This window comes from Anastrepha ludens, chromosome 2 (genome assembly GCF_028408465.1).
Source record: "Anastrepha ludens isolate Willacy chromosome 2, idAnaLude1.1, whole genome shotgun sequence".
Classification (NCBI taxonomy): Eukaryota; Metazoa; Arthropoda; class Insecta; order Diptera; family Tephritidae; genus Anastrepha; species Anastrepha ludens.
In genome coordinates, this window is record NC_071498.1 from 150,660,213 (window position 1) to 150,685,773 (window position 25,561).

General features: G+C 37.6%; 1 protein-coding gene across 1 annotated transcript; it reads right to left on the reverse strand.

The window, feature by feature from the left end:
* Positions 1 to 2,123: 2,123 nt before the first annotated feature.
* On the reverse strand, positions 2,124 to 24,219 carry LOC128855593 (uncharacterized). The gene is made up of 5 exons (XM_054090620.1): positions 23,936 to 24,219; positions 3,087 to 3,179; positions 2,867 to 3,023; positions 2,625 to 2,758; positions 2,124 to 2,539 (listed from the first exon to the last, which is right to left on the reverse strand). The coding sequence occupies exons 1-5, from the start codon at positions 24,039 to 24,041 to the stop codon at positions 2,193 to 2,195; spliced, it is 837 nt and encodes a 278-aa protein (XP_053946595.1). The 5' UTR covers positions 24,042 to 24,219; the 3' UTR covers positions 2,124 to 2,192.
* Between the last annotated feature and the right edge of the window lie 1,342 nt (positions 24,220 to 25,561).

Below are 25,561 nucleotides of genomic sequence, written 5' to 3' on the forward strand. Positions count from 1 at the left end.
AAAAGTTATGAGAAACCTATAAGACTTGCAGCGATTACTGAGAATAGTATCGGTGGTTAATGAAAACAGCATGAAAAAAACAACAGATGAAAAAATTTTACCAAGAATTTTTAATAAAAAAATATATATTTTTTAAACTTTTTTTTAAAGCAGCTGTTAATGAAAAAAGTATGAAAAAACAGCAAAAGAAAAATTTTCCCAAGAATTTGTAATAAAAAAATTAGTTTTTTTTTAAACTCTTTTAAAAAATTTTTTTTTTTGAAACTTTGCTTTTTTTTAAGCATATTTATTTATATTATTATAAAAACAATTTTTTAATGGTATATTTTATTTTAAAGTCTTAAAAAATTATTTCTAAAAATTTAAAAAACAACCGAAAATCGATAAAAAAATCATATCAATCCCATTTTGCTGTTTCTTCTATGCACACTTTCGGCTTCGGTGCTTGAGATGGTTGTCTTTTTGTAAAATCTAAGGTTGGTTATTTCTTCCAAACATCTTCGTAACTGACAATTTAGAGAAAATGTAGCCCAATCCTCTGCTCTATTATCAGTGGATCATATTTAATCTATACTCTTCCCATTAGCATCGAAACAAAATTTGCCTAAAAATTTAACGGGGAACCTAAAATACTAGAAACATTTCTTGGATAACAGATCTGGGCTGGTATTAATTTTTGTTTTTTTTTACGGTACGGGTTACCAAGTTTTAATTTTTTTTTTACTTTTTTTTGATGTTTTTATAAAAGTGTTCTTAATGTTATTAATATTATATTATGAAGAGTCTCAGCATTTTTCTGAGCCCAACTTTCTTAATAAATTTTAGTATTTGTCCTATTTCATTGAGTTTTACTTCCTCCTCTGGCAAAATATGTTTACCCAGGTGTTTGTGCCGCGCTGGTCACTATTCCAGGACAGGTTTGGTAATTTCGCCTTCTTGCCTACTTAACCTGCAAGTTCTTTTGGAGTATATTTCTAGGCATGAAGTTGATGATTCAAACTACAATGCCCTAATAGAATTCCTGTGAAGATTGAACGCGATTCTTGACCGACTTCCAACAACCACTTTTTAAAGGTTCTGAATAAAAAGTTGGAAATTTAAATTTGTTAAATTTTTGTGAAGTTTTTGGTTATTTGTATTTAAGTGTTTTATATTTGATTAGAAAAACCTAAATAAATAAATAAATAAATAAAAAAAAAAATAAAGATGCTTTCCATTTCAATTCAACCGGGCTATTCGGGTCATGTTCTTCGATTTCGATGTAACTCAAATATGTTGCTCTCTAGTCAAAATAATGAGTCACGTATTTTTTTTTTCTCCCGAAAAAAAATTGTTTTCAAGATTTATCGGCAATTTTGTTCTTCGGCTCAAAATCGATTTTTTTTTCATTATATAAGAAAATTTTATTTTTAAATGCCCATAACTTAGTCAAAAATGAACCGATTTTAATAATTCTGGGTTCAAAATGATCGTCATTACTTACACGAGCGACTTAATGTAGAAACAATTGCAAAAAAGTAGTTCAAAATTTTGTATTTAGCAAAAAAGAAAAAAAATTGAAATTTTTTCGAAATTCAATATTTCAAAAAGTGTATTTTTTTTTTTTATAACTTTTTCCAAATCAAGAGGACACCTCAAACTTCAATTGAGCGGAATGCCCAGTAGCTAAAATGAGTTGTTTTTGAGTAATGAATTTTTGAGTAAAAAACCTGTTTCGCACTTTTTGTTTTTTGCAAAATAAAAAAATTGCATCATTAAAATCGGTTCATTTTTGACTAAGTTATGAGCATTTCAAAAAAACAATTTCTTATATAATGAAAAAAAAAATCGATTTTGAGCCGAAGAACAAAATTGCCGATAAATCTTGAAAAAAAATTTTTTTGGGCGAACAAAAAAATACGTGTCTCATTATTTTGACTAGAGAGCAACATATTTGAGTTACATCGAAATCGAAGAACATGACCCGAATAGCCCGTTTGAATTGAAATGGAAAGCATCTAAATAATAAAGTTTAAACAAGGGAATTCCCTGCGCTTCTGTTATTTTGACTTCAGATGTATGCATCTGCAGTGTAAAGCTTTGATATAATTGCAATCATAACCCAAATCCTATAAAACGAATAATTTTGTTGAACATTTTTTTTTATTTTTGTATTTTATTTTACAATTCACACTAATTTAATGCCTCTCAACTCAGTTTCCCTTCTTTTTCGCATACAATTCCGTCGATTTTGGTATGTCTTCAACGAAGAAATTAGCCGGTATTAAATGGAAGATCTTCTGCAATATATCCAATAAAGTAGTCTCCACAGTTTCTGTTATTAGCGGTCGCAACGCTTCAAAGAATTCTCGCCAATTTTCATTGAAAAACAGATTTGTGCTGCGTTCCACCTCTTTGCTATTGCCATTGAAAATGTTCTCGAAATTCGTTTTCACACCACCTGGAGTCAGATCCATGCGTATCTTGGTGACATTGTAGAAAGTGAAATCGCCTTTTTCGTAGAGACGAGTTTTGGTGCGCATGAGAATGTTTAGTTTTTCTAAGAAATTTGAAATTAGTATTGAAAAAAGTAGGTACTGAAGTATAAACAGATAAGTAAAACTGATTCGCTCCCAGCCTCATACCTATTTCAATAAACATATGCCCGGCCCCGTTAAGTGGTATTAGCAGAATCTTTCCTGCCATTTTGTACTGGCCTTCCAAACGGAGCCTTGGTATGTAAATTTTCGTCTCCCAGCTATAGTCCTTTTTGCTCACTCTTAATTGGTTTAAAAAAAGAAAATAAGTCCAAGTATTTTTATGTATTTTTTTCATGTACAGATGTACTATTTTATACCACAGAACAATGCGTTAAAATCACACTTACTTGCTTTCCTTTATAACTAATTTTGATAGCCCAATAGCCACCATTTCGGTTAAGTTGGCGTGCAATGTCACTGCGCCTTGATTATCCTGTGCAAATTGTATTTCCTTAACTTTCAAAGGATCAAATGGGCCGATTACTGCGTTGACCTCAGGAATGCCTTAAACATGATCGATTTTTATAAGAACTAGAAATAGTTTAAAGCTTATTTAAGGAAATGTACCTTTTCCTAACTGATCCATTAACTTTTGTATGCTGGTAGTCGAGCATTGGACGAATTCCGGATCATTTATGCGGCATGTCTGCATATAAGAAGCTGGAAATAGTGGCAAAAAATGTATGCAAATTAATGAATATATTTAAATTTAAGTTTTTCACATATTAAGATATTTTTTATTTATTTATTGAATTGAAAGTTTGTCAGGAAAAACTAATTGTCTCACAGACTAAGGCAGATGTTTTAACAAATAACATTATAATAATCTTAATCCGTAAGGAAAAAATATAACAAAACATAAAAAATAAATAAATAATTGTGGCGAATACTTCTTGTTATGTGTTTGGCCCAGCTCCACCATCTCTATTTGTGGCGTGCGTCTTGATATTGTTCCATACATTTTTTGTTTTTTTTGTTCACTCCACTCGGGAGCATAGGGCCTTGGCAAGGCTCAGTCTTGCGTTTGTTTCATTAATCTATTTGCTTTCTGACAAGGTAGGTGATTAGCCAGCCGCTACCAGTCCTAAGTAGTGGGAATGCCCACCTGTCGTTGCTTAGGAACAACGCCTTCTTTATGCTTCGAACGCCATCTGTGTGTCACATTTTCCTGCCAGAAGTATGGCACAGATGGTTGAAGACTTCGCTAAAGTAGTGTGTCTGCGCTATTACTGCGGTCGCCTGCTTCCTCTTGCTGGCGCCACTGATGCAATGTGTAGCTGGGTCTGTTTCTTTATTTTTTTGCTTGTTTTAGCAGCCACAATGCAAGTATCATAGATTGGAAGAATAAGGTGGTTGTTGGGGTTGAGGAATTAATTTTTTGTTTTTATAGAAACGCGGAAAATTGGTAAGTTTGGGAAAGTACGAGGAACGAGCTTTACTTGGTTTTCGAACCCACAACCTCTGGGATAGCAGGCTAGTGCACTTACGCTAGGCTACTGATTCCATTCCATAAATAGAGGGACCTAAAGTTTTAAGCCGACTCCGAACGACAATCGTTTTTTTGAGGAGCTTTTTCATGGCAGAAATACACTCGGAGGTTTGCGATTCCCTGCCAAGGGTAAACCGCTACATACACGGAAAGAGTTCTTATAAAGTCAATATTCAAAAAATCTAAATTACAAAGCGCTCTAAATGGGGTATTAAGGTAGATGCGCTCCAGAAATGGAGGGGCAATCCACAGCATCTTGAATAATTTAAAGCTCGAAGACAAATACACAACAGATCGTCAAAATTGGAAAGGAAAAATATTAGGATTTACGTGAGCCACACAGATTTGAAAATAACTCCCCAAATCGAGTCTTTCATAAACAAAATTAATTTTAGAAAATATGTTTTCTTTCAAAAAATTCCTTGAGAGGTTAGAAGAGTTTAAGATTAAAAGGTCAGTAAAAGTTTTTTTTTAATTGTATCAACCCTTTTAGTAAATCTTGCAATATATTTCAGCCAGCTGCTCTGCAAACCATTGTCGGATGAACGCATGCTGGACAACTGGAACTTAAGCGAGCTCTGCTTAATCCTCAATAAGGGAGTTCATACAAACTTCGAAACTTACGGTGGGATTAGCCTTATTAAAGGCGCGTACAAAGTCATATCGACGGCTGCGGTAGCCGAAAGGCTTGGTGCGTGACTACCATTCGGAATTCAGAGAGAACGTACGTTCGAATCTCGGTGAAAAACCAAAATGAAGAAAACGTTTTTTCTAATAGTGGTCACCCCTCGGCAGGCAACGGCAAACCTCTGAGTGTATTTCTGCCACGAAGCTCCTCAGCTCTTAATAAGCACATCAGCCGTTTGAAGTCGGCTTGAAACTGTAGGTCCTTCCATTTGTGGAACAACATCAAGACGAACGTACAATTAGGAGGAGCAGTTTGGCCAAACACCCAAAAAGGGTGTACGCTCGAATTACATATATATATAAGGTCATATCGAGTGTATTATGTGAGAGACTGAAGCCCATCGTTTGATTGGACCTCATCAGTTCGGCTTCAGATCTGGTAGGTCTACTATTGACCCGATCTTCACGATACGTCAAATCCTGGAGAAAACCCACAAACGACAAATCGACACACATCACCGTTTTGTTGATTTCATAGCTGCTTTCGAAACACGAACAGAAACTGCCCCTACGTCTGACTTTGGTATTCCCGCAAAACTGGTGGTGTAAAATGACGTTGAGCCATTCTATAACAAGCGAGGTTTCAGACAAAGCGATTCCTTTCGTGTAATTTCTTTAATCTCCTATTGGAAAACATTATTCGTGCTGCTGAGTTGAACCGTTTTGGCACTATCTACTAGAAAAGTGCCATGCTAATGCCAACGTACGAAGAAATCAGAAAAAGTGAGTACTGCGGTGGACGAGAGTAAATCAAAGTACGTGCTGCCAACATTCAAAAAGTGCTCGCGTCTTCGGCAACACGTCACTGTTGATAACCGCGAATTTTAAGTGATGAAGGACTTTGTTTATCATCTCGGCCGAACTGAGGGCAAAAAGTAAGGTGAATTTGGTTGTAAAATGAAAAATCTTTATTTATTCTTGTAAATCAATTTCATGCCCTTCAAAATAATCCCCTCTCGATGAAATACACTTATGCCAACTATTTTTCCAATCCCCGAAACATGCTAAATAGTCCATTTCCGGTATAGCCATCAGCACCTTCTTCGATTCAGCTTTTATCTCCTCAATCGACTCGAAACGCGTTCCCCGGAGTGGTCTCTTGAGTTTTCGGAATAGCCAGAAGTCACATGGAGCCAAATCAGGCGAATACGGTGGTTGCGGAACGATATGCGTGGAATTTTTGGCGAAATGGTCACGAAGAACGAGTGCAGTGTGAGACGGTGCATTATCATAATGCAAAAACCAAGAGTTGTTGGCCCATAATTCTGGTCTTTTTAGACGAATTGCTTCACGTAAACGACACATAACGCTCAAATAATATTCCTTATTAACAGTTTGGCCAGGTGGAAGGAATTCATAGTGCACCATACCACGAAAATCGACTAAAAACTGTCATCATGACCTTTATTTTTGAACGACTTTGACGTGCTCTTTTCGGTCTGGTCCCGCCTTTAGCACGATATTCGCTTGATTGGTCGGTTGTTTCAGGGTTGTAAGCATAAATCCAAGTCTCATCTCCCGTAATGATGCATTTGAGCTCGTCCTGATAGTCTGAAAGCATTGTTTCACACACATCAACGCGACGACTTTTTTCCAAGAAATTGTGAGTTTTTGGTACCAAACGAGATTTGACTTTTCGTAGGCCCAAATGATCTTTCAAAATGGTTTTCACAGATCCTTCTGATATTCCGATTATATCAGTAAGGTCTTTAATAGTCAACCGACGATTTTTGAGCACTAATTCCTTCACTTTGTTGACGTGTTGGTCATCTGTTGACGTCGATGGTCGTCCGGAGCGCTCCAAATCATCAACACGTTCTCGACCCTCTTTGAAGTCTTTGTACCACTTATAAATATTTTTCTGCGACATTGTCGAATCACCAAATGCGTTCTGCATGCTAAACATTTCCGCAGCCGGAATTTCATTCCGCAAACAAAATTTGATGACACTTCTCTGCTCAATCAAATCAGACATTGTAAAAATCGAAAAATGCACTCTTGGTCGTTTGATAAACACAAGCTTAAATATATTACTGATAATGACATTCACATGAAAGTTGGCCCAGATGTTATTAACAGTGCTGCCAACTCATAGAAATAACTAGAGCGAAATTTTAATCCCGCGAAGTTTGACACATAAATTCCCCTTACTTTTTGCCCACAGTAGTATTCACGCTGCGAAGGTTCTGCTATTTGTTTGGAGGGACGAAGTTGGTGTTATTTATTATGAACTGTTAAAACCAAGCGAAACCATCACAGGGGATCGGTATCGACTTCAATTGATGCGATTGAGCCGAGCAATGCGCGAGAAGCGGCCGTATTACGCGGAGAGGCATGAAAAAGTGATTCTACAGCATGACAACGCTCGGCCTCACGTTGCCAAACCCGTTAAAACCTACCTGGAAACACTGAAATCCTACCCCACCCGCCATATTCTCCAGATATTGCGCCGTCCGATTATCACCTGTTCCGATCGATGGCACATGGTCCAGCTGACTAGCAGTTTCATTAAAATGAAGACATCAAAAAATTGCTTGATCCGTGGATATCCTAAAAGGTGAACATTTTTACCGCGACGATATACGAGATCTACCAGAAATATGGGGAAAAGTAGTAGCCAGCGATGTGCAATACTTTCGATGATTCACTTGTAACCTTTTTTTTTCAGAATAAAGTTGTATTTTCATAAAAAAAAAACAGCGAGAACTTAGTTGCGCATCTAATAATTATAGTTTTTTGTTTAAATAAAAATCTTCGGTAAAAACGTTACAAACTTATTTCCCAACCTAATATTTCGTATTTTGAAGACAATGTTGGAGGTACCGCAAGCTTCAATGACGAGCTACTAATGAATTTTGTAATACTCATAGCTCCTGAAAATTTCATAATAGACTACAGGTTAATACAATTTGGCAACACACGCCACACAGCCCGACAAACAATAAATAGTTTCGATGGTGACTGATATCGAAAAATCCGATTTTTCCTTAATTTTGGGGAGTAATTAAAGCTCCAAGATATATCTACATTAACAAGCCAAGGATATCAGATCAGCAAATTTTTTTATATGCGCAAAAATTCAAGAATGAAAGCAGCAGCCTCCAAATGAAAAAAAGTGTTTTATGGTATACGAATTTTTTTTTCGCAGCAGAAATGTTTGTTGCTTAATTTTGTGCCTTCACGTCGGCAGTGAGTTTTAAACACAGAACCATCCGATGCTTAGTAAAAAAGCAGCAAAACACAGAAAATAAATATTTAGCATACAACTATGTGAACAACAGTCTATTTGCAGTTTTAAAACAATCTACCTTTAAATGTTTGTGTACGTGCAATATTTATGTTCTTTTGGCATATTTAGCTTCGTCTTTATTTGAACAAAAATCAATATGCACATAGTTTCCGGTCATTTGGCGCCATACCCACAATTTGAGGTGAGTTTCATGAAACAAGTTTACATTTAAAAGTTGAGTAACGGCATTAAATCAATAAACGTACCTTCAATAGCAAATATGTACTTAATTGCAATTGAGTTTGATTACTATTGACCACCTATTGCCCGGCAAGTCAATGATTAAGGCAGGTATGTACAAATGTAATAATAATTTTTACTGCCTGTCTCTGCATTTGAAAAGTAAATTTGATGTCAAATGATAAATTCTGAGTGATCATGCGGCATTTATGTATTTTATTATTGAATATTTTGTTATTCTATAAATTTTAATTACATCTGTTTCCGGGTGTATATACAAATATACAGGTGAACGATATGAAGTGTTACCAACTTAACACTGCTTGTATCTGTAAAACAGCACATGACATCAACGTCAAAATTGTTCTAATGACGGTTCCATATATTGTTTATAAGCCATCAAAAGCATTTGCGTCTCAATTTTGTTGAATTTTTTTTTTCTGTGATGGAATTCAAACGTAATAGTGTGATTGCGTTATATTTAGCTGGAAAATCAGAACCAGCCATTGTTCGTGAGCTCAGTAACCTTAAAGTGAATAAAATGTTTGTGTGTCGCACTATAAAACGTTACAATGATACTGGTAGCATTGCAAAACGCTATGTAGGTGGACCAAAAAAACCGCAACAACCCCAGAAATGGTTCGGAAAGTGTAGGCTCGACTTGAACGAAATCCACGTCGAAGTGGAAGAAAAACGGCCAAAGAACTGAAAATATTGCAAGCTATCATTCGACGCATATTGAAAAATAAGCTCAAGGTCAAGGCTTACAAGTTCCAAAAAGCACACGATCTTTCACCCCAGCAAAAACAAAAGTTCGGTGCGAAAGAGCAAAGGAGTTGTTGCGCTTGCACGAACGTGGCGAATTTCCTAGCATTGTGTTTTCTGATAAAAAAAACATCCCAATTGAGCAATTCATAAACACTCAAAACGATCGTGTTTACTTAACCCAACGCTCATACGAGAATTTGAGCCTATGTATGGCCACTCGAATCAATTCATCATCGCAAGTAATGGTTTGGGCCGCAGTGACCGCTGATGTACGCTCTCCAATCGTTTTTATCGAGCCTGGTGTAAAAGTGAATGGGCCTTATTATCGGGAAAATATTTTAGAAGCTGCTTTAGAGCCGTGGACACGCAAACATTTCGGTCGACGACCATGGACGTACCGACAGGACTCGTCACCGTCTCATAAAGCTCGTGTGAACCAAGAATGGTTAAAAAATCATGTTCCACACTTCATTTCGTCCACACAATGGCTTTCGAATTCGCCAGACGCAAATCCGGGGCACTATTCCATCTGGTCCATTTTGGAGAAGCAAGGTGAGGCCTAAAAAATATGCCAGTATGGATGCGCTGAAAAAAGCGATTATTCGAGAATGGGTCATTTGACCATTTGAAGGTCATAGTCAAGGCAAAAGGTGGTCATATCGAGCTAAAGTGAATATATGTTAAAATTGCAATCATTTTTGAACAATTTGGCTTTGAAATCAATAAAAACTAGTTTCACACAAAAAAGTTGACGGTGTTTTGAATATGTAACACTTCATATCGTTCACCCTGTATACTTGACCCTTTGTTGTTGGGCGCTTAACCCAGATCTCCTCCTATTTTTAAACAAATGGATCGACCCACCTCCTATTTTTGCACACTTTTATGCCTTCTACGAACGGCAGATGGTTTTTATGAGTATTTTTTTCATGGGAGAAATACGAGGTGTGTTCGAAAAGTATCGCGAATTTTGAATTTTCGCAGGTTACGTATATTCGAATTTCGATTTTTTTGTGGCGATATGTTGGTACTCATGTCTCTCACCCATGCCGACGAGTTCGGCCATTTTAAATGTTCAGTTAATTGTTGACAGCTGCTTTGCTTGCACGTGTTTTGGCTCGTCTTCTATTTTTACCTATTCAAAAAGATGGATCAAAGAACCTGTTTCAAATTTTGTAGGAAAACGAAATTAAGTGGGCGGATGCATTCCGAATGTTGACTGTGTCATACTTTGAACCAAAGCTACGTTTATCGGTGGTACAAAATGCTCTCAGAAGACCGAGAAGATGTGAATGACGAAAAGCGTGTCGGACGCCAGAGCACTTCAACAACAGACGAAAAAAATGAAAAATTGATGAAGTGAAGAAAATGGTATTTATTGGCCAATCGTCGAATCACCGTTAAAGAAGTTACTGAGGGCCTAGACACATCGATTGGCTCGTGCCGTTCCATTTTTCTCAATGATTTGGGCATGAGACGGGTCGCCGCAAAATTCCTACCAAAACTGCTCAATTTCGACCAAAAGCGTCATCGCATGGACTCGTTCGCGACGACTCAAATTTGCTCCAGAGGGTCATAACTGTTGATGATTTGTGGTTTTATGGTTATGACGTGGAAACCAAAGCTCAATCATTTCAATGGAAGCTGCCGCACGAGTCAAGACCGAAAAAATCGTGCCAAGTTCGGTCGAACGTAAAAGTGTTGCTTACGGTTTTCTTCGATTGCAGGGGCGTTGTGCATCATGAGTTCGTGCCACAGAGTAAAACGGTCAATAAGGAATATTAGATTCCATAAATATGGTTTCTGGCACGAAGATGGAGCTTCGGGACACAGAGAAATCTTTAAGTTGCTGTCGGAGCAGTATCCACTGTTTTTGGCACCTAAAGATGACCTGATACCCACAGTTTCGTTCGGAAGGAAATTTGATGTCAGAATGCATGCAGGCTGGTTTGACGGATATTTTCTTTACCGATGGGTCCAAGACTGAAATAGGGTCTGGAGCCGGATGGTACTTAAACGATAGTAATAAGTATCACTATTCTATGGGGGGAATGGCAACTGTTTTTCAAACAGAAGTTTTTGCCATCCTAAAAGTAGCCGAATGGATAATCGAGAGGAGATGGAGCGGGAAACAGATTGGAGTCTTCAGTGACAGTCAGGCTGCATTGAAGGCCCTGGAGAACGCGAAGCAAACCTCGAAGATTGTTCAAGAATGTAAGAAGAAGCTTAATTCTGTCGCAAGACAAAACAAGCTTGTACTTATATGGGTTCCGGGACACTCCGGTGTTCAAGGAAACGAAATTGCCGACGAATTGGCCAACCGTGGATCAGCGGTGCCCCCACAGGGGCCAGAGCCAATAATCGGAATCAGTCCCGCAGGAATCAAGAACTGGATCAACGATTATGTAGGCAATCTACATAAAGAGCGATGGTCCGGTCTAGAACCCTGCAGAACTGCAAAGTGTTTTGTGACAAGTCCGAACAGAAAACTGTCAAACTTTCTACTAAAACTTAGAAGGAAAGACATTCGGTTGATGGTCGGCATCATTACAGGACACAACCCATGGGGTCAGCATATGACCACCATTGGAATCATCGAGGACCCGGTATGCCTGTCCTGCTTGGAGGAGGCGGATAGCACTGAGCACTTTCTCTGTGAGTGTCCAGCCTTTGCTAGAGCGCGACTACATGTATTGGGTTCCGATGTCATGGGAATGAGTAATATTCGTTCTCTAAAACTGAAGGATATTTACAGATTCGCCAAAGAATCTGGAAAATTCTCACAGGACTAACTATCTCTATCTCTGTCTCTATTCTTTCCTATCTCTTTCTCTGATACTTTTCTCCCTCCCTCCTTGACTATCTACCTCCTTTCCAGAGCTTTAAATACAATGGGCTTTTTAGCCTGAGTGTTTTAGGAGCCACCAAATCTCCTGGTGCTCCTTGGCTCGACCTCTTCAAATTCAAATTCAAGGAATATTACCTGCAAGTTATGCGCAATTTGCGTAAAGGAATTCGCCAGAAACGCTCGGATTTGTGGAAGAACAAAAATTGGCTCTTGGATCACGATAACGCCCCCGCTCACACATTGTTGCTTGTGCACGACTTTTTGGCCAAAACAACACACTAATGATGCCACAGCCACCGTATTCCCCAGATCTGTTCCCCTGTGACTTTTTCTTCTTCCCGAAACAGAAGAGGCCCGAGACCCGAAACGATTGACGAGATAAAGACGGCATCGAAGGAGGAGGTGAGCGAGATAAAAAAAGAAAATGATTTTTCGAACTGCTTCGAAGATTGAAAAAAAACGTTGGCATAAGTGCATAATATCTCATGGGGATTACTTTGAAGGGGACAAAATAGATATTAAAAGATAAAAAAATAGTTTTTGAAAAAAACACAAAATTCGCGATACTTTTTGAACACACCTCTATCACTTGGAGTTTTGCCATTACCTGCCGAGGGGCGACCGCTATTAGAAAAACCTTTTCTATCATTAACCCTGGAAGGGTACGGTTAAATTGTAGGCGCTTATAGGTACCGATGAGTAAATTTTACTCACTTCAGAATTTTTACGTTATTATCTGATTTATTTCGTAAAACAGTAGTTTTAAATGAAAAAAATGTAAAGCCAGCATATAATATTAGTGTAATTTTTTATTATAATATGTAAAATAAGCGAAAATAATACTTTATTATTGATTTTTGACGATTATGAATACATAAAAATTGTTTTTCAAGCACATTCAGGCACTTTTTTTGTGCATGTTCACCGCTAATCCACTAGCTAATCCACAATTGCAATAAGTGGTGGTGTATCTAGGTTTGGTATAACTACAAAAATTACAGTACTTTCTTGGCCCCTTTTGGTCTTCTCCGGAACTATGGGGGGATTCTATGTCGGGATTCTGGCTTTTGCCCACGGCTACACATGTTGTGCGCGTAATTGATATATGCGTTTATTGCAGCTATGTTCATCATATTTTGGAAAAAAGCTAGACGCCACCTTCTGGTTTTCCTGCCATGGTAATGGTTTAGGCAATTGTGGTTTATTTTTTTTTATTGTGCCAACAGCTGTTATTTTGTATTCATGACGGAGACGTTGAATGAGTGGTACACTCGTAAACTAATTGTCTATCGTGACATTTCGATTGGTGCCCTTTACATTTTTCAGCAGTTCAAGAACATAATATTCACCAACAGCCATTGCAGGAGGAACACTTCCTTTTCCAAGGTAAACAATGGCATCCAACATATACTTTGTTGCGCTATCACAAGACATGGCAATTTTGATGCCATACTTGTTTGGTTTAGAGGGAATATACATCCTAAATGGGCATTTGCCTCTAAATCCAACTAGTTGTTCATCAATGGTTATATAGCTTCCAGCCTTATAGTTCACTCTGCAATTGTTTAGAAGTTTGTCCCAGATAGAAGAAACTGGAGCTAGTTTGGTCATTTCAGTTCTTGTTTCTTTGTCATCGAACCTTAGATAATTTAGGATAAATTTGAACCTCTCTCAGGCATGGTTGCCTTGTACCTTTCCCCACAGTAGGTAGTGTCAAACATCATATGTGTTGCCAAGTGATTATCTTTGAGAGCAGCGGACAAGACTAACAAGCCAAGAAATGCTTCAAGTTCGTCCATTTCCAAATTTGACAAAACCGCGTGAGATTAATCGTTATAGTTCTCCCTTTGAATGTTTATTTCTTTATTTGTATAAACCAAAATCTCTTCCAATATGTCTGCGGTAAAAAAACATATTGAAGCAGCTGGCAGGACACAACGAATTTTTTGCATTTGCTGTTGGGCCAGGGCGAATGGGAACAATATTTTTTCCTTACTCCAAATAAAATTTCCATCTTTTCCGATCAGATTGTTGGTACTAGGTGTAATAATTCTTCTGTTTCACGAATTTTTTGGGCAGCTGATCTTTCATTTCTTCTCCCCTCGATAAGTTTCTGTTTTTTACGTTTGCTGCTAGGTGGTCTAGGTCTAGGTGTTTTCTCCCTTTCTTCCTTTTCAGCTTCCTCATTTAATTCTTCCGGTTCTGGTTGATATTCCGGATCTGCAACACTGTCCCAAGAATCCTCACCAAAGTTACAAAGCTCCAACTCCAAATTGTCTTCTTCCTCAGATTCTAGTTCAAGTATTGCATCCAAAATATTTTGTTCTGATAGCCCGCGACCTGCCATTTGTATGCTCTATAGTTTTCTTTACGGTAACATAATGCAAAACATAAACATAATTGTCATAATTCAGCACAAAATATATTTTTTAGACACGTAGTAAGTTACTGATAAATAAATTTGACTCACACAATTTAGTACGTAAAGGGTACCGATGAGTAAATTTTACTCACTAACTTTTTTTAAATTGTCCACAAGCGCGATAAATCAAACAACACCATTCAATGCTTGCGGCAGCCGACTAATGACAGAGTGGGCCAAGCACTGCTAGTGGCTTGACTTTCAGTGTGGCCAACCTGCAGATTTACGAACAAATATATTCCTTATGTGAGTAAATTTTACTCACAGTACCCTTCTAGGGTTAAATGTTTCTTTCGAAACCGGACTATATCGAGTGTTAGTCACGCACAAGCCGATGCTGCCAAGCCGGGCGCTAATTAATATAATTGTAAAACCTCAAAAGTAAATGTAACTAAATACTTTGATTCTTAATTTGAGATGGAAATAAAACCTGTTTAATAATTGTAAAATAGTAATTTCGATTTATAGTAGAAAGTGTGTTTGGATTAATTGCCTTCAACTTGCCAGCAGTTGAAATATCAATAAGTGGTGCCGTAGCTAAAACGCCATAGCCGTAACCATAACTGTAGCCGTAAAATTACCGCATTTGTCGATTGGTCATGTCATAGTCATAAACAGCTGATATTTAAGTAGTATTAATGACAAAATTTGCATTTTGCCATAAAAACACGGACATTTTTCCACTAAACCAGTTAATTTTTCGGCGTTCATTTCTAAAAAGCAATTTCAATATTTCTCAGCGTAGCACACGGAATCATGATTTTTTCTGGTTAGGGATGGTAAGAAGTAATTACGCTTCCAATGCTCAGATTTCTAGAACTTTGGGGGACTAAACTCCCCCAAATCGCTTTCAAAATATCTCCCTCTCTCTTAGCTTCACAGTCTGTGGTGGACCATAGCTTCATCAACAATCCTCCTCCACTTCAGTCTCTCTCTTGCCTAATTTCTCCAATTACGAACGTGCATCGCATTTAAGTCGGCTTCTACGCCATTAAGCCATCTCTTTCTTAGTCAGGCTCTCTTTCTTCCTCCAATTGGACGCAAAGTAAACACCTTTTTTTGGATTCTCTCGTTGGACATTCTTATAATGTGGCCAATCTATCTAATTTATTTTACACTTTCAAAAACAAAATCACCTTTAGCTAGATTGTTGCCATCGTGATCGAGATATTACGTGCTTATTTTTTTCGGCGTTGACATTTAGTCCTACAATTTTTACTTTTGTTTCTAGTAGCTTGAATATGCGAATTAATTTCTTTTTGTTTTTTGCCATGATGTGAATGTCGTCAGCATAAGCACCTATTTGATAATCTTTGGGAAATGTTGTTCCGGACAGCTTAATATCTCTTACAACTCTGCGCAAAATAAGGTTGAAAATCAGGGCGGACAATGCGTCTCCTTTTTCAACACCAGACAGGACCTGGAAGGGTTCAGATATTTCGCCTTGTACTGGCACCTTGCTAGTAGTATTCTTCAACGTATAGAGAACCAGTTCGCAAAGTACGCCAAGTTTTTGGAAACAGTGTTTGATTTGCTTTCTGTCTAGACTCTCAAACGCTTGTTTAAAATCAATAAATAGGCAGAATATATTTATGTTATGCTTGAAAAAATTTTCAAAAATTTGGTTTACCAGGACACCTCGATTGCTTCTAATTATACTGGCCGAGATCTTTCCTCAACAAAGAACCAATTGTTGAACTAGTTAGTACCAATTGTTGAACTAAATTCTTAGTATTATCTGATAACCTTTCTCTTTAAGTTATAATTTAATTTTTAATTTTTTTTTTTTCCCCTCTCGGGACCATAAGGCCTCGACAAGACTTGTCTTGCGTTGGTTTCGTTAATATAAAGTCTTGCGGCATTTCCGCAAGTTTGTCTTTGCAAGCGCGTAGTTCTAGTTGTATTCTTCGCATCGGTTCACGCTAGAGCTTCTTGGAAAGCTCTTTTCACGTGCTAACACGTGTTTGAGAAATTGTTGTTTGCTTTTAGTCGTTCGTGAGTTATAGCGTCGCAAACATGGAGCAAAATAAAGAGAAAATATGGCATATTTTACAGTACTACTACGATAAAGGCAAAAATGCATCTCATGCTGCCAATAAAATTTGTGCAGTTTATGGACCCGATACAGTTTCCATTTCCACCGCACAACGATGGTGTCAACGTTTTCGTTCTGGTGCAGAGGTGATCGAAGATGCGCCACGGTCCGGAAGGCCTGTCGTCGAAAATTGCGACCAAATCGCTGAATTTATCGAAAGAGATCGGCATAGTAGCAGCCGTAGCATCGGCCAAGAGCTGGGCATGAGTCATCAAACTGTTATAAATCATTTGAAGAAGCTTGGATTCAAAAAGAAGCTCGATGTATGGGTGCCACACGACTTGACGCAAAAAAACATTTTTGCCGGTATGGATGCATGCGAATCGCTTCTGAATCGCAACAAAATTGACCCGTTTTTGAAGCGGATGGTGACTGGCGATGGAAAGTGGGTCACTTACGACAACGTGAAGTGCAAACGGTCGTGGTCGAAAAGCGGTGAAGCTGCCCAGACGGTGGCCAAGCCTGGATTGACGGCCAGGAAAGTTCTTCTGTGTGTTTGGTGGGATTGGCAGGGAATCATCCACTTTGAGCTGCTCCCCTATGGTCAAACGCTCAATTCGGACCTGTACTGCCAACAACTGGACCGCTTGAATGCAGCACTCATGCAGAAGAGGCCATCTTTGATCAACAGAGGCCGAATTGTCTTCCATCAGGACAACGCCAGGCCACATACATCTTTGGTGACGCGCCAGAAGCTCCGGGAGCTCGGATGGGAGGTTCTTTTGCATCCACCGTATAGTCCGGATCTCGCACCAAGTGATTACGACCTATTTCTGTCCATGGCGAACGAGCTTGGTAGTCGGAAGTTGTCTTCAAGAGAGTCTTGTGAAAATTGGCTCTCCGAGTTTTTTGACATTAGGGAAGCGAGCTTCTATAAGAGGGGCATTCTGAAGTTGGCATCTCGTTGGGAACTCATCAGCGAACAAAACGGCGCATATTTGACTTAAATTGCATTATTATAACCAATTTTATGAACAATTGAAAATTCAATAAAAATACGGCAAGACTTTTTTGACAACCTATATATGAGTAGTTTTTTAGGTCTGCGAACAGCCAGTAGTAGGTGGGAGCCAAATTTGGCGAATACTGTGGATTAGGCAGTAATTCGAAGTTCAATTCATGCAGTTTTGCCATTGTCTCGATTGACTTGTGACACGGCGCGTTGTGTTGTTTTAGGTCAACAGTAAGCAAAGGCGGCAAGACTATATAGACAGGATCAACATTATACCGATGATAAGACGGAAAAATTTGTTTTTAAGGCCAACAGTCTAAGTCTGATTGAGAATGCAGAACAGTCGGCTAATCACCAACCTGTCAGAAATCAAATAGATTAACGAAACCAACGCAAGACAAGTCTTGAAAAGGAGAAAAACATGTCATTGAAACAAAGAATTGCAATCAAAGGACTTTGGGGGAAAATAAATCCATTATTTTTGCCCAAAATTCAAAGCTTTATTTAAAATATTTCGGATTGTCCTATTTGAGTCAAATATGCGCCGTTTTGTTGTATAATTTGTTGCCATTTTAAAGGTAGCTACATAATACCTCTCTCATAGAAGGCTTGGTTCTTATTGGCGAAAAACTCTAGTAATCGATTTTCACAACCTTCTCGTGATACTCATTTCTTATCACTCAAGAAGTTTTGTAATGACAGTAAAAGGAGGAAATCGCTTGGTGCCAGGTCCAGTGTTTGGTCATACGTAAGCAACTGATAATAAAGGAATCCTTACAAGTCCGACCAAATAAACAGTAGAATCTTCCTGGACATTAGTCTTGGTTTGGCCACCGTTTGAGTTGCTTCATTACGCTTTGACTACGATCGTTTTCGCACAGTATTGCCGTATGTGACCCAGTTCTAATTCCCAGTGACCATCTGTTTAATAAATGGGTCGATTTAATTCCGTCTGGTCAAGGCTTCGCAGATGGAAAATCGATCCATCAATCACACATCACCAATCATCCATCAATCGATGATGTCAATTGGTGAGACACCCAAATATCGAGCTTTTTTTGAATCCAGCCTTGCACAAATTATTTAAAACTGTTTTAGGGTAAATTTTTAATTTTTAGCTTCTGGGCTATGCTACGTCTACTAAAAAGTTACGTCTATTTCGATTATTTTTGTCGACATTTTTTTTAATATCAAACATGCCAATGAGGTCTACTCATCTGAGGCATTGGTCTGAGTTGGACTCCTGCAGAGTAGCCAAATGCTTTGTGAAAGAACCAAATAGGAAATTTGCGATCGTTTTCTTAAAACTTAGTAGGAAGAGTACTGCTGGGTGTAGTCACAGGCCACAATGCCTGTGGTTAGCCGTATGCCATGGGAATTTTTGACGACCCAATATGCCTAACCAGTCTTGGAAATGAGGACACTGAGGATCGCTGTTCGGCGTTGCCTAGAATCAGACTTAGGCTGTTGGGTTGCGATGCACGATTCAAACGCTTTCTTATCCGAATCCAAAAGATTTCCGGAAGAGTGATCTTAAAAACAAATTTTTCCGTCTTATCATCGGTATAATGTCGATCCTGACTATATAGTCTTGCCGCCTTTGCTTACTGTTGACCTAAAACAACACAACGCGCCGTGTCACAAGTCAATCGAAACAATGGCAAAACTGCATGAATTGAATTTCGAATTACTGCCTAATCCACAGTATTCGCCAGATTTGGCTCCCACCTACTACTGGCTGTTCGCAGACCTAAAAAAACTGCTCGCCGGTAAGAACTTTCGCTCGAATGAAAAAGGTTATCGCTGAAACTAAGGCCTATTTTGGGGCAAAAAATAAATCGATGTACAAAAGTGACACTGAAATGTTAGAGCGGCGCTGGACTGCTTGCGTTGTTCTTGATGGAAATTACTTTGATAAATAAAGCAAATTTTGTACAAAAAAAACGTGTTTTCTTCGTTAGGCTCGTTACTTGACTCGATGAAACTCAATTATCGATTCGGCATTGATAATTTGTCCGCTATATGACAAAAGGTTGTTGCCAACGAGACTCATTAAAAATCATTGATTTTATTTATTTATTTATATAAATGGTAATATATTATACATACTAAGGCTAAGGTCTTTTAATAGTACTGCAACAATATTATATACAAGTAGAATATTTTCGACATGAAATTTTCTTAATCTAAATTTTTGCACCAGTTCATTAACAAATCAATCCAATATATTTAACTTAACTATAAAAATAAGAAGAAAAGAAGTAGTAGGAAAAGGAAAGAAGGACTTAGAAAAGAAAAAACAAAAGTAGTAATTAGAGAATATAGAGAGAAATTTAATGCCCTAATTTAATGCAATCAAACACTTTTAAAGTAATTATAGACTTGTGCCCTGAAGTTCAATCTGTTAAGTCCAGCCTTCACAGTGTCGGGTAATGAGCTGACACTTTAACAGCGTTAATGAAAAATAATCTAGATGATGATAGGTAATAAAATGTTGGAAACGATGAATTGTTGTGACTGCGAGGCCTTACAGGTATCAACTTCTCTGTCAGGTGGGCAGGAGACTTGTAAGTTTGCACATAAATATGCAATTTCTAGCACACAAATAACTGTTAAGGGAAAAGCCCAGTAACCTTGATCGCCAGGCAGAGATATGATCATGTCTACCAATCCCATATATTATACATACCGCGTGGTAGGCAATGTTTCCACGGCAGTCGGTTCTACGTTACCGAAACGACCCGAATTTAAATGCGGCCAAGGACTGTCACTCCAGTAGCGTTCCCCGTGTGTAAGTATGCAAATCCCTAGAACTCTACAAGGAAGTTGGTGCAAGATTAGCTATCTTCTCAGACAGTCAAGCAGCTATTAAGGCCTTAGACTCCAACTACATTTCATCCAAACTGGTCCTACAGTGTAGAGAGGAGCTGAAACTGGTCAGCCAGAGGCGGTGGCAGTCTCCCACTGAACACACTAAAAGCATCCATTGCTTCACACTATCATGCTTCAGCCGAAAGAAGATGGAAGCAAATACCTACATGTATTACAACAAAAAACACATGGCCGTCATACAAAATCCAAAGGACAAATGACCTGCTAGGATGTTCTCGGCCAAACATTTCACGCATCACTGCAACCCAAGGGGCGAAGGAAAGTATTTTCCACTGTTTATGTGAATGTCCGGGACTAGCCAGGGCACGACTCCGATCCTTCGGTAAGTCTTTCCTACAGCAAATTAAGGAGATCTCAGACATCGAGATAAAGGATTTCCTGCTATACTTGGACCTCACTAAATGGATCTGATTTGGAAAAAAAAAACATCATAATCACACGAGATAGTGGTAGTAAAACGGTGCTGGTTCAGTTCAGAAATGTTCAGCCACCTCAACAGCAACAACAACAAGCATGGGGAATGTTTATACTGCTACAACAAAGCCCACAACAACATACCGCGTGGCATTATTAAATGCCACATTAAGTTACTGGAGAGATGTGGAGTCAAACTTGCTGTATATCACCTCAGAGTAGGCTACTAAGAGGCATAATTTGCGCCTCGTTTTCTCTGGCGTGAATGTTGCGCAGACTCTCAGCTTACGCAATGTCAGCACAGGTAAGTTTTGTGTTAAGAATAAACCCCAAATTTTTTACCTTATCCATCCAAAGGTAAGGGAACTAGTACCTATCCACAATTTAGGGATATTGTCAACATGCACCACACTATTATAAATAGGTAAGACATATGACTTTGACGCGTTCAAACATAAAGAGTTTTCATTAGCACATACAGAAATAGCAGACAAAAAGATTAAAAAGGAAAACTTGTAAGAAATATATTCGAATTCGAATTTACTATAAAAACGACAGTATCTTACCGTTTCCCGAACACCTTAATAATTCATTTTTATGAGAGCCACAATTTTTTTCATAGGTTGACTTTTGGTTTCGCTTTGAATAGAATTTGAATATTTTTTTTTAATATGATGTCAAATGGATTTTCCAATCAGCCGGATATCAAATAGTGAAGTATCCGAAGAAATACTTAGACTAAATAACTGCAAGGCTCCTGGAGATGACTGCGTTGATAGCAAAGTAGTTAAAGCTCTACCTGAGAAAGCTATTGAATTCCTTACAATAATCCACAATGCCATTCTCAATGTAAATCACTACCCATCACAATGGAAATGTGCTGTTGTTGTTATGGTGCCAAAACCAAATAAACCCGAAAACTTTCTTATGTCTTATCGCCCCATTAGTTTGCTTGCAACGTTCTCGAAAATATTCGAACGAGAATGTTACCAGTAGTTGGGGACCACAACATCATTCCCGAACATCAGTTTGGGCTCAGGGCAAGACATGGCACACCAGAAAAATGCCACAGGGTTGTAAATGTAATTAAGGATGCGCTAGAAAGGAAGCAATACTGTTCTGCAGCTTTTTTAGATGTTCAACAGGCATTCGACAGAGTATGGCATGTGGGACTTCTATACAAAATTAAAAAACTCCTGCCAGCACATTTCTATTTGATCCTTAAATCCTATCTGAGTGAAAGGCACTTTTATGTTAGACACCGAGATGCGTCTTCCGAAATATACAATATTAGCGCTGGTGTGCCCCAGGGTAGTTTGTTGAGCCCCGTCGTATACACAATATTCACTTCCGACATCCAATAACAGAAGAAGTGGAAGTGGCTACTTACGCTGACGATACAGCCTTCATAGCTTCTAGCGATTCACCTGCGAGAGCATCCACTTTGCTGCAAAACCAACTAAATATTTTAGAAATTTGGCTTGATAAATGGAGGATCAAAGTTAACTCCGACAAGTCTACCCATGTCACCTTCACGTTAAGAAAAGATAACTGCCCTAGAATATTTTTAAATAATGCTGTAATACCAACGAATACCAAGGTGACATATTTAGGAATGCATTGAGATCGACGCCTTACTTGGAAACCCCATATTAAGGCCAAACAAGAGCAGCTTAAAAATAAAACCAAGCGAATGCACTGGCTGCTTGGTGGCAAATCTCAGCTTAGTTTTGAAAACAAAATAAGACTATATAAAGCTATTTTAAAGCCTGTATGGACCTACGGTATACAGCTTTGGGAAACTGCTAGCAAATCGAATATTGAAATTCTGCAACGCTACCAATTAAAAACTTTGCGTGCTCTTGTTAACGCCCCTTGGTTTGTCACAAATGAAGCAATACACAAGGACTTAGATATCCCATTTGTAAAGAGTGAAATTCCAAACTTTTCTAACAGATATCTTGCACGGCTGTCAAACCATGTAAATACGAATGCTATATGCTTATTAGACTCAAGTAATGAAACAATACGACTGAAGCGTAATCATATCTTAGACTTGCCATTTCTCTAATTTTGCTGAATTAAATTATTTATTCAACACTAAAAACAAAATACATAAGTGCCTATATGAAGATACGCAACTCATTAGTACAAATGAAATTTAATACATTTAAGATATAAGATTTGAACAAATATCGTAATTTTATATGTAGTTTTGCATTTGTGCAAATACTACCGCTGCTATTAGATTATGAGACTTTATTTGCTGCATATCAATGTATTAAGATAGATTGCAAATAAAATATTATTTACACAAAAAAAAAAAAAAGTAATTGAAAATTTTGCTTTTTTTGTATGTTCCTATGAAATATCGCTATGCGTTCCTATTACTTTTCACATAACTGTATGTCTATTTCGTTATTTGAGCAAACGAAATATTTGCGCGAGTATAAAAAAGTTATACCTACTTAAATAACATATTAAAAAAAAATATTTCAAAGTATTTCATTGAGCAAATTGCATTAAGATTCCTAAGCAGAAGAGTGACGACCAGCTATAAAATAAACTGTTGCCCAATATGAGCAAAACGAACATTCCTAATACTACACCGAAAGGGGTGAATGTTCTAATTCCGATGCTTTAATTCCCAGAGCTCGTTTGACCTTCACAAGCATGTACTTTGAGTCACGTTTGACTTTCTGTCTAATCTTTTTTGTGAGAATAGATAAAAAAAGCCTGTAGATGAAAATTCTAAAGGTCGTTTTTTATTTTTTTTTGTTCAGCTACTTAAATGTTGCCAATCTCGCGTTTTTTTTTTAATTTACACGGGTTGGTGAACCAAAAAAACCACGGGTTGGCGTCCCTCAAAGTGGTAGGAAAATTACGTAATACAACAAATTAACTTTGCCTGAGCAGCCCGAGAAAACAGGCGGGATTTTTGCTACTGCATTATGAATTATTTCTACACTTCACACTTTGAAACATAGTAAACGAATTAGTACTCATGTCGAACTAAATTTTCAATTAAATTAAATTCAAATTTCATTCTAAGTTATAGATTTTACAACGAAATTTCACAAAGTCACTTGACGATTATTGCTTTTAGGCTTCACTCTGCAGCTTTAGAATTTTGTTTTCAATTTAAATTTCACGTTTTAATATTGAAAATACCATTGTAACATACGACATGTCCATGTTTCTATGCAAGACGCACAGCTCAAATAGGAGGAGGAGCGCAGCCAAACACCGCGTTCTCCCTAATTATTTTTTTTTTATTTTAACATATGTCTGTTTGTATGCATTTATGTATGTGTTAACTATTCCTTTTTATTTTCCAATCCTTTAACATTTCTCATCCTGCTTCGAACATTCCCACTTACGTTTCTCTGTGTAGTAGTCTAAGCATTGAGCGCCACTCACACATGCAAGAACAACTAAAAGTCCTTTCAGCACAGCTGATGGGCGCGTTAAGCCACTGTTAAACATTGCTGTTAAGTTTCAAATTGCGAGCACCAAAGAAATAAAAATAAAAAAACAAATTTGAAACAATCGAAACGTTTTTTCCTTCATCAACTAAAATATTAGGATAGTAAGTAAGGCGAAATCTAGCAGCGTTTTAGTAGTAACGAGATATCAGACGCGACTGTGGTAAATCTTGAAACGCTGTGGCTTTTTTATAAACTTAATAATAACGATGTATTTATTTAACTGCCATGCTATTACTCGCACTTATGTACGTACTTAGTCACTTGCATACTTGTCAAGCTGCTTATTTTAGATAGCCGGCCGGCTGTGCGGGGTTGTGCGCGCGCAAAGGTTAAAAGCAAGTATTTTTTTGTTTTTTTTTGCAAATGTAGAATCGTATTTTTTATAGACACATAAATAAATAGTTATGTACGTAAACATGCGCTATTCTATTCTATACCTTAAGTATGATTTTCGCTTTTCATTGTAGACTTGTTGCAAGTTGTTAAGTCTATTCTCACTTTAATTTCATTTTCTAATGTTAAATCAATTCTAATAAATTTAATCGATATGAAGTAACTGCTGCTTCAACAAATGCTGTGGAAATGCAATACATGCATGTGGTGCCATATGCGGTTTGCTTAAATGCGCAAAGTTATAGCCAACGTGACGAGACTAAACATTTCGTAGCGGAAACTTTTAGGAAGGCTAATTATGTAAATTTATCGAACGTCCCCGGTATTTTGCTGTTTTTCATTTACCTTTTGTGAGTAAGTGGTTTTGAGCTATTATGGCAGCGAACCTGGAGTGCTTAATGTTTCGAAATGCATTTTTTACAGTAAAGTTTATATATGCGATTAATTACAAAAGGGTTCCCAATAGATGTGCTCGAACTTTAGTAATGCATAACGGCCATCTTAGTAAGGCTACTCAGTTTGGCAGGAATACTTATTAAGGGGTACTGGTGGTCAGGAAATCGAAAGTTCAGAGTATTTTCAGGAATTTTTTTATACAATAAAAAAAAAAGAAAAACGATATTTAAATTTTTTAGACTTTTTATTTAACTTCTTTTACATAATATACAAAAATGAAAAACAATTTTTTTTTTTAATTTTAAAAATTAAAAAAATAGCGCTGAAGTTGACCGTCTCGAAAAATTGGACCTGGACGGTGTTGTCCATTTGGGCTCTTCTATTCATCTGAAACGCAAAAACCAAAAAAATTATTAATCAGTGTGACTGTAGCTATGTACATATGTCCCGTACTAGAATAAAAAAAAATTTGACAAAATGGCGCGGTTTTGAATTTGACACTCAAAAACTCGGGGTTTTTTAATGAAAAAAAAAAAAACGAAATAATTGAAATAATAATATGATCTAGCACCATGATTCAATAACAAAAGTTTTGCTTAGTATGCAGCTTTCTCATTCCCTCTTGACAAATCGGCTCCCTTAGCAAGAAACTGGGTTGCTAGCTCTAGAAATTTTGACTAAAAGTGGAGGAAAAGTAAAATTTGTAGAAAAAACATTTCATTTTCAAAA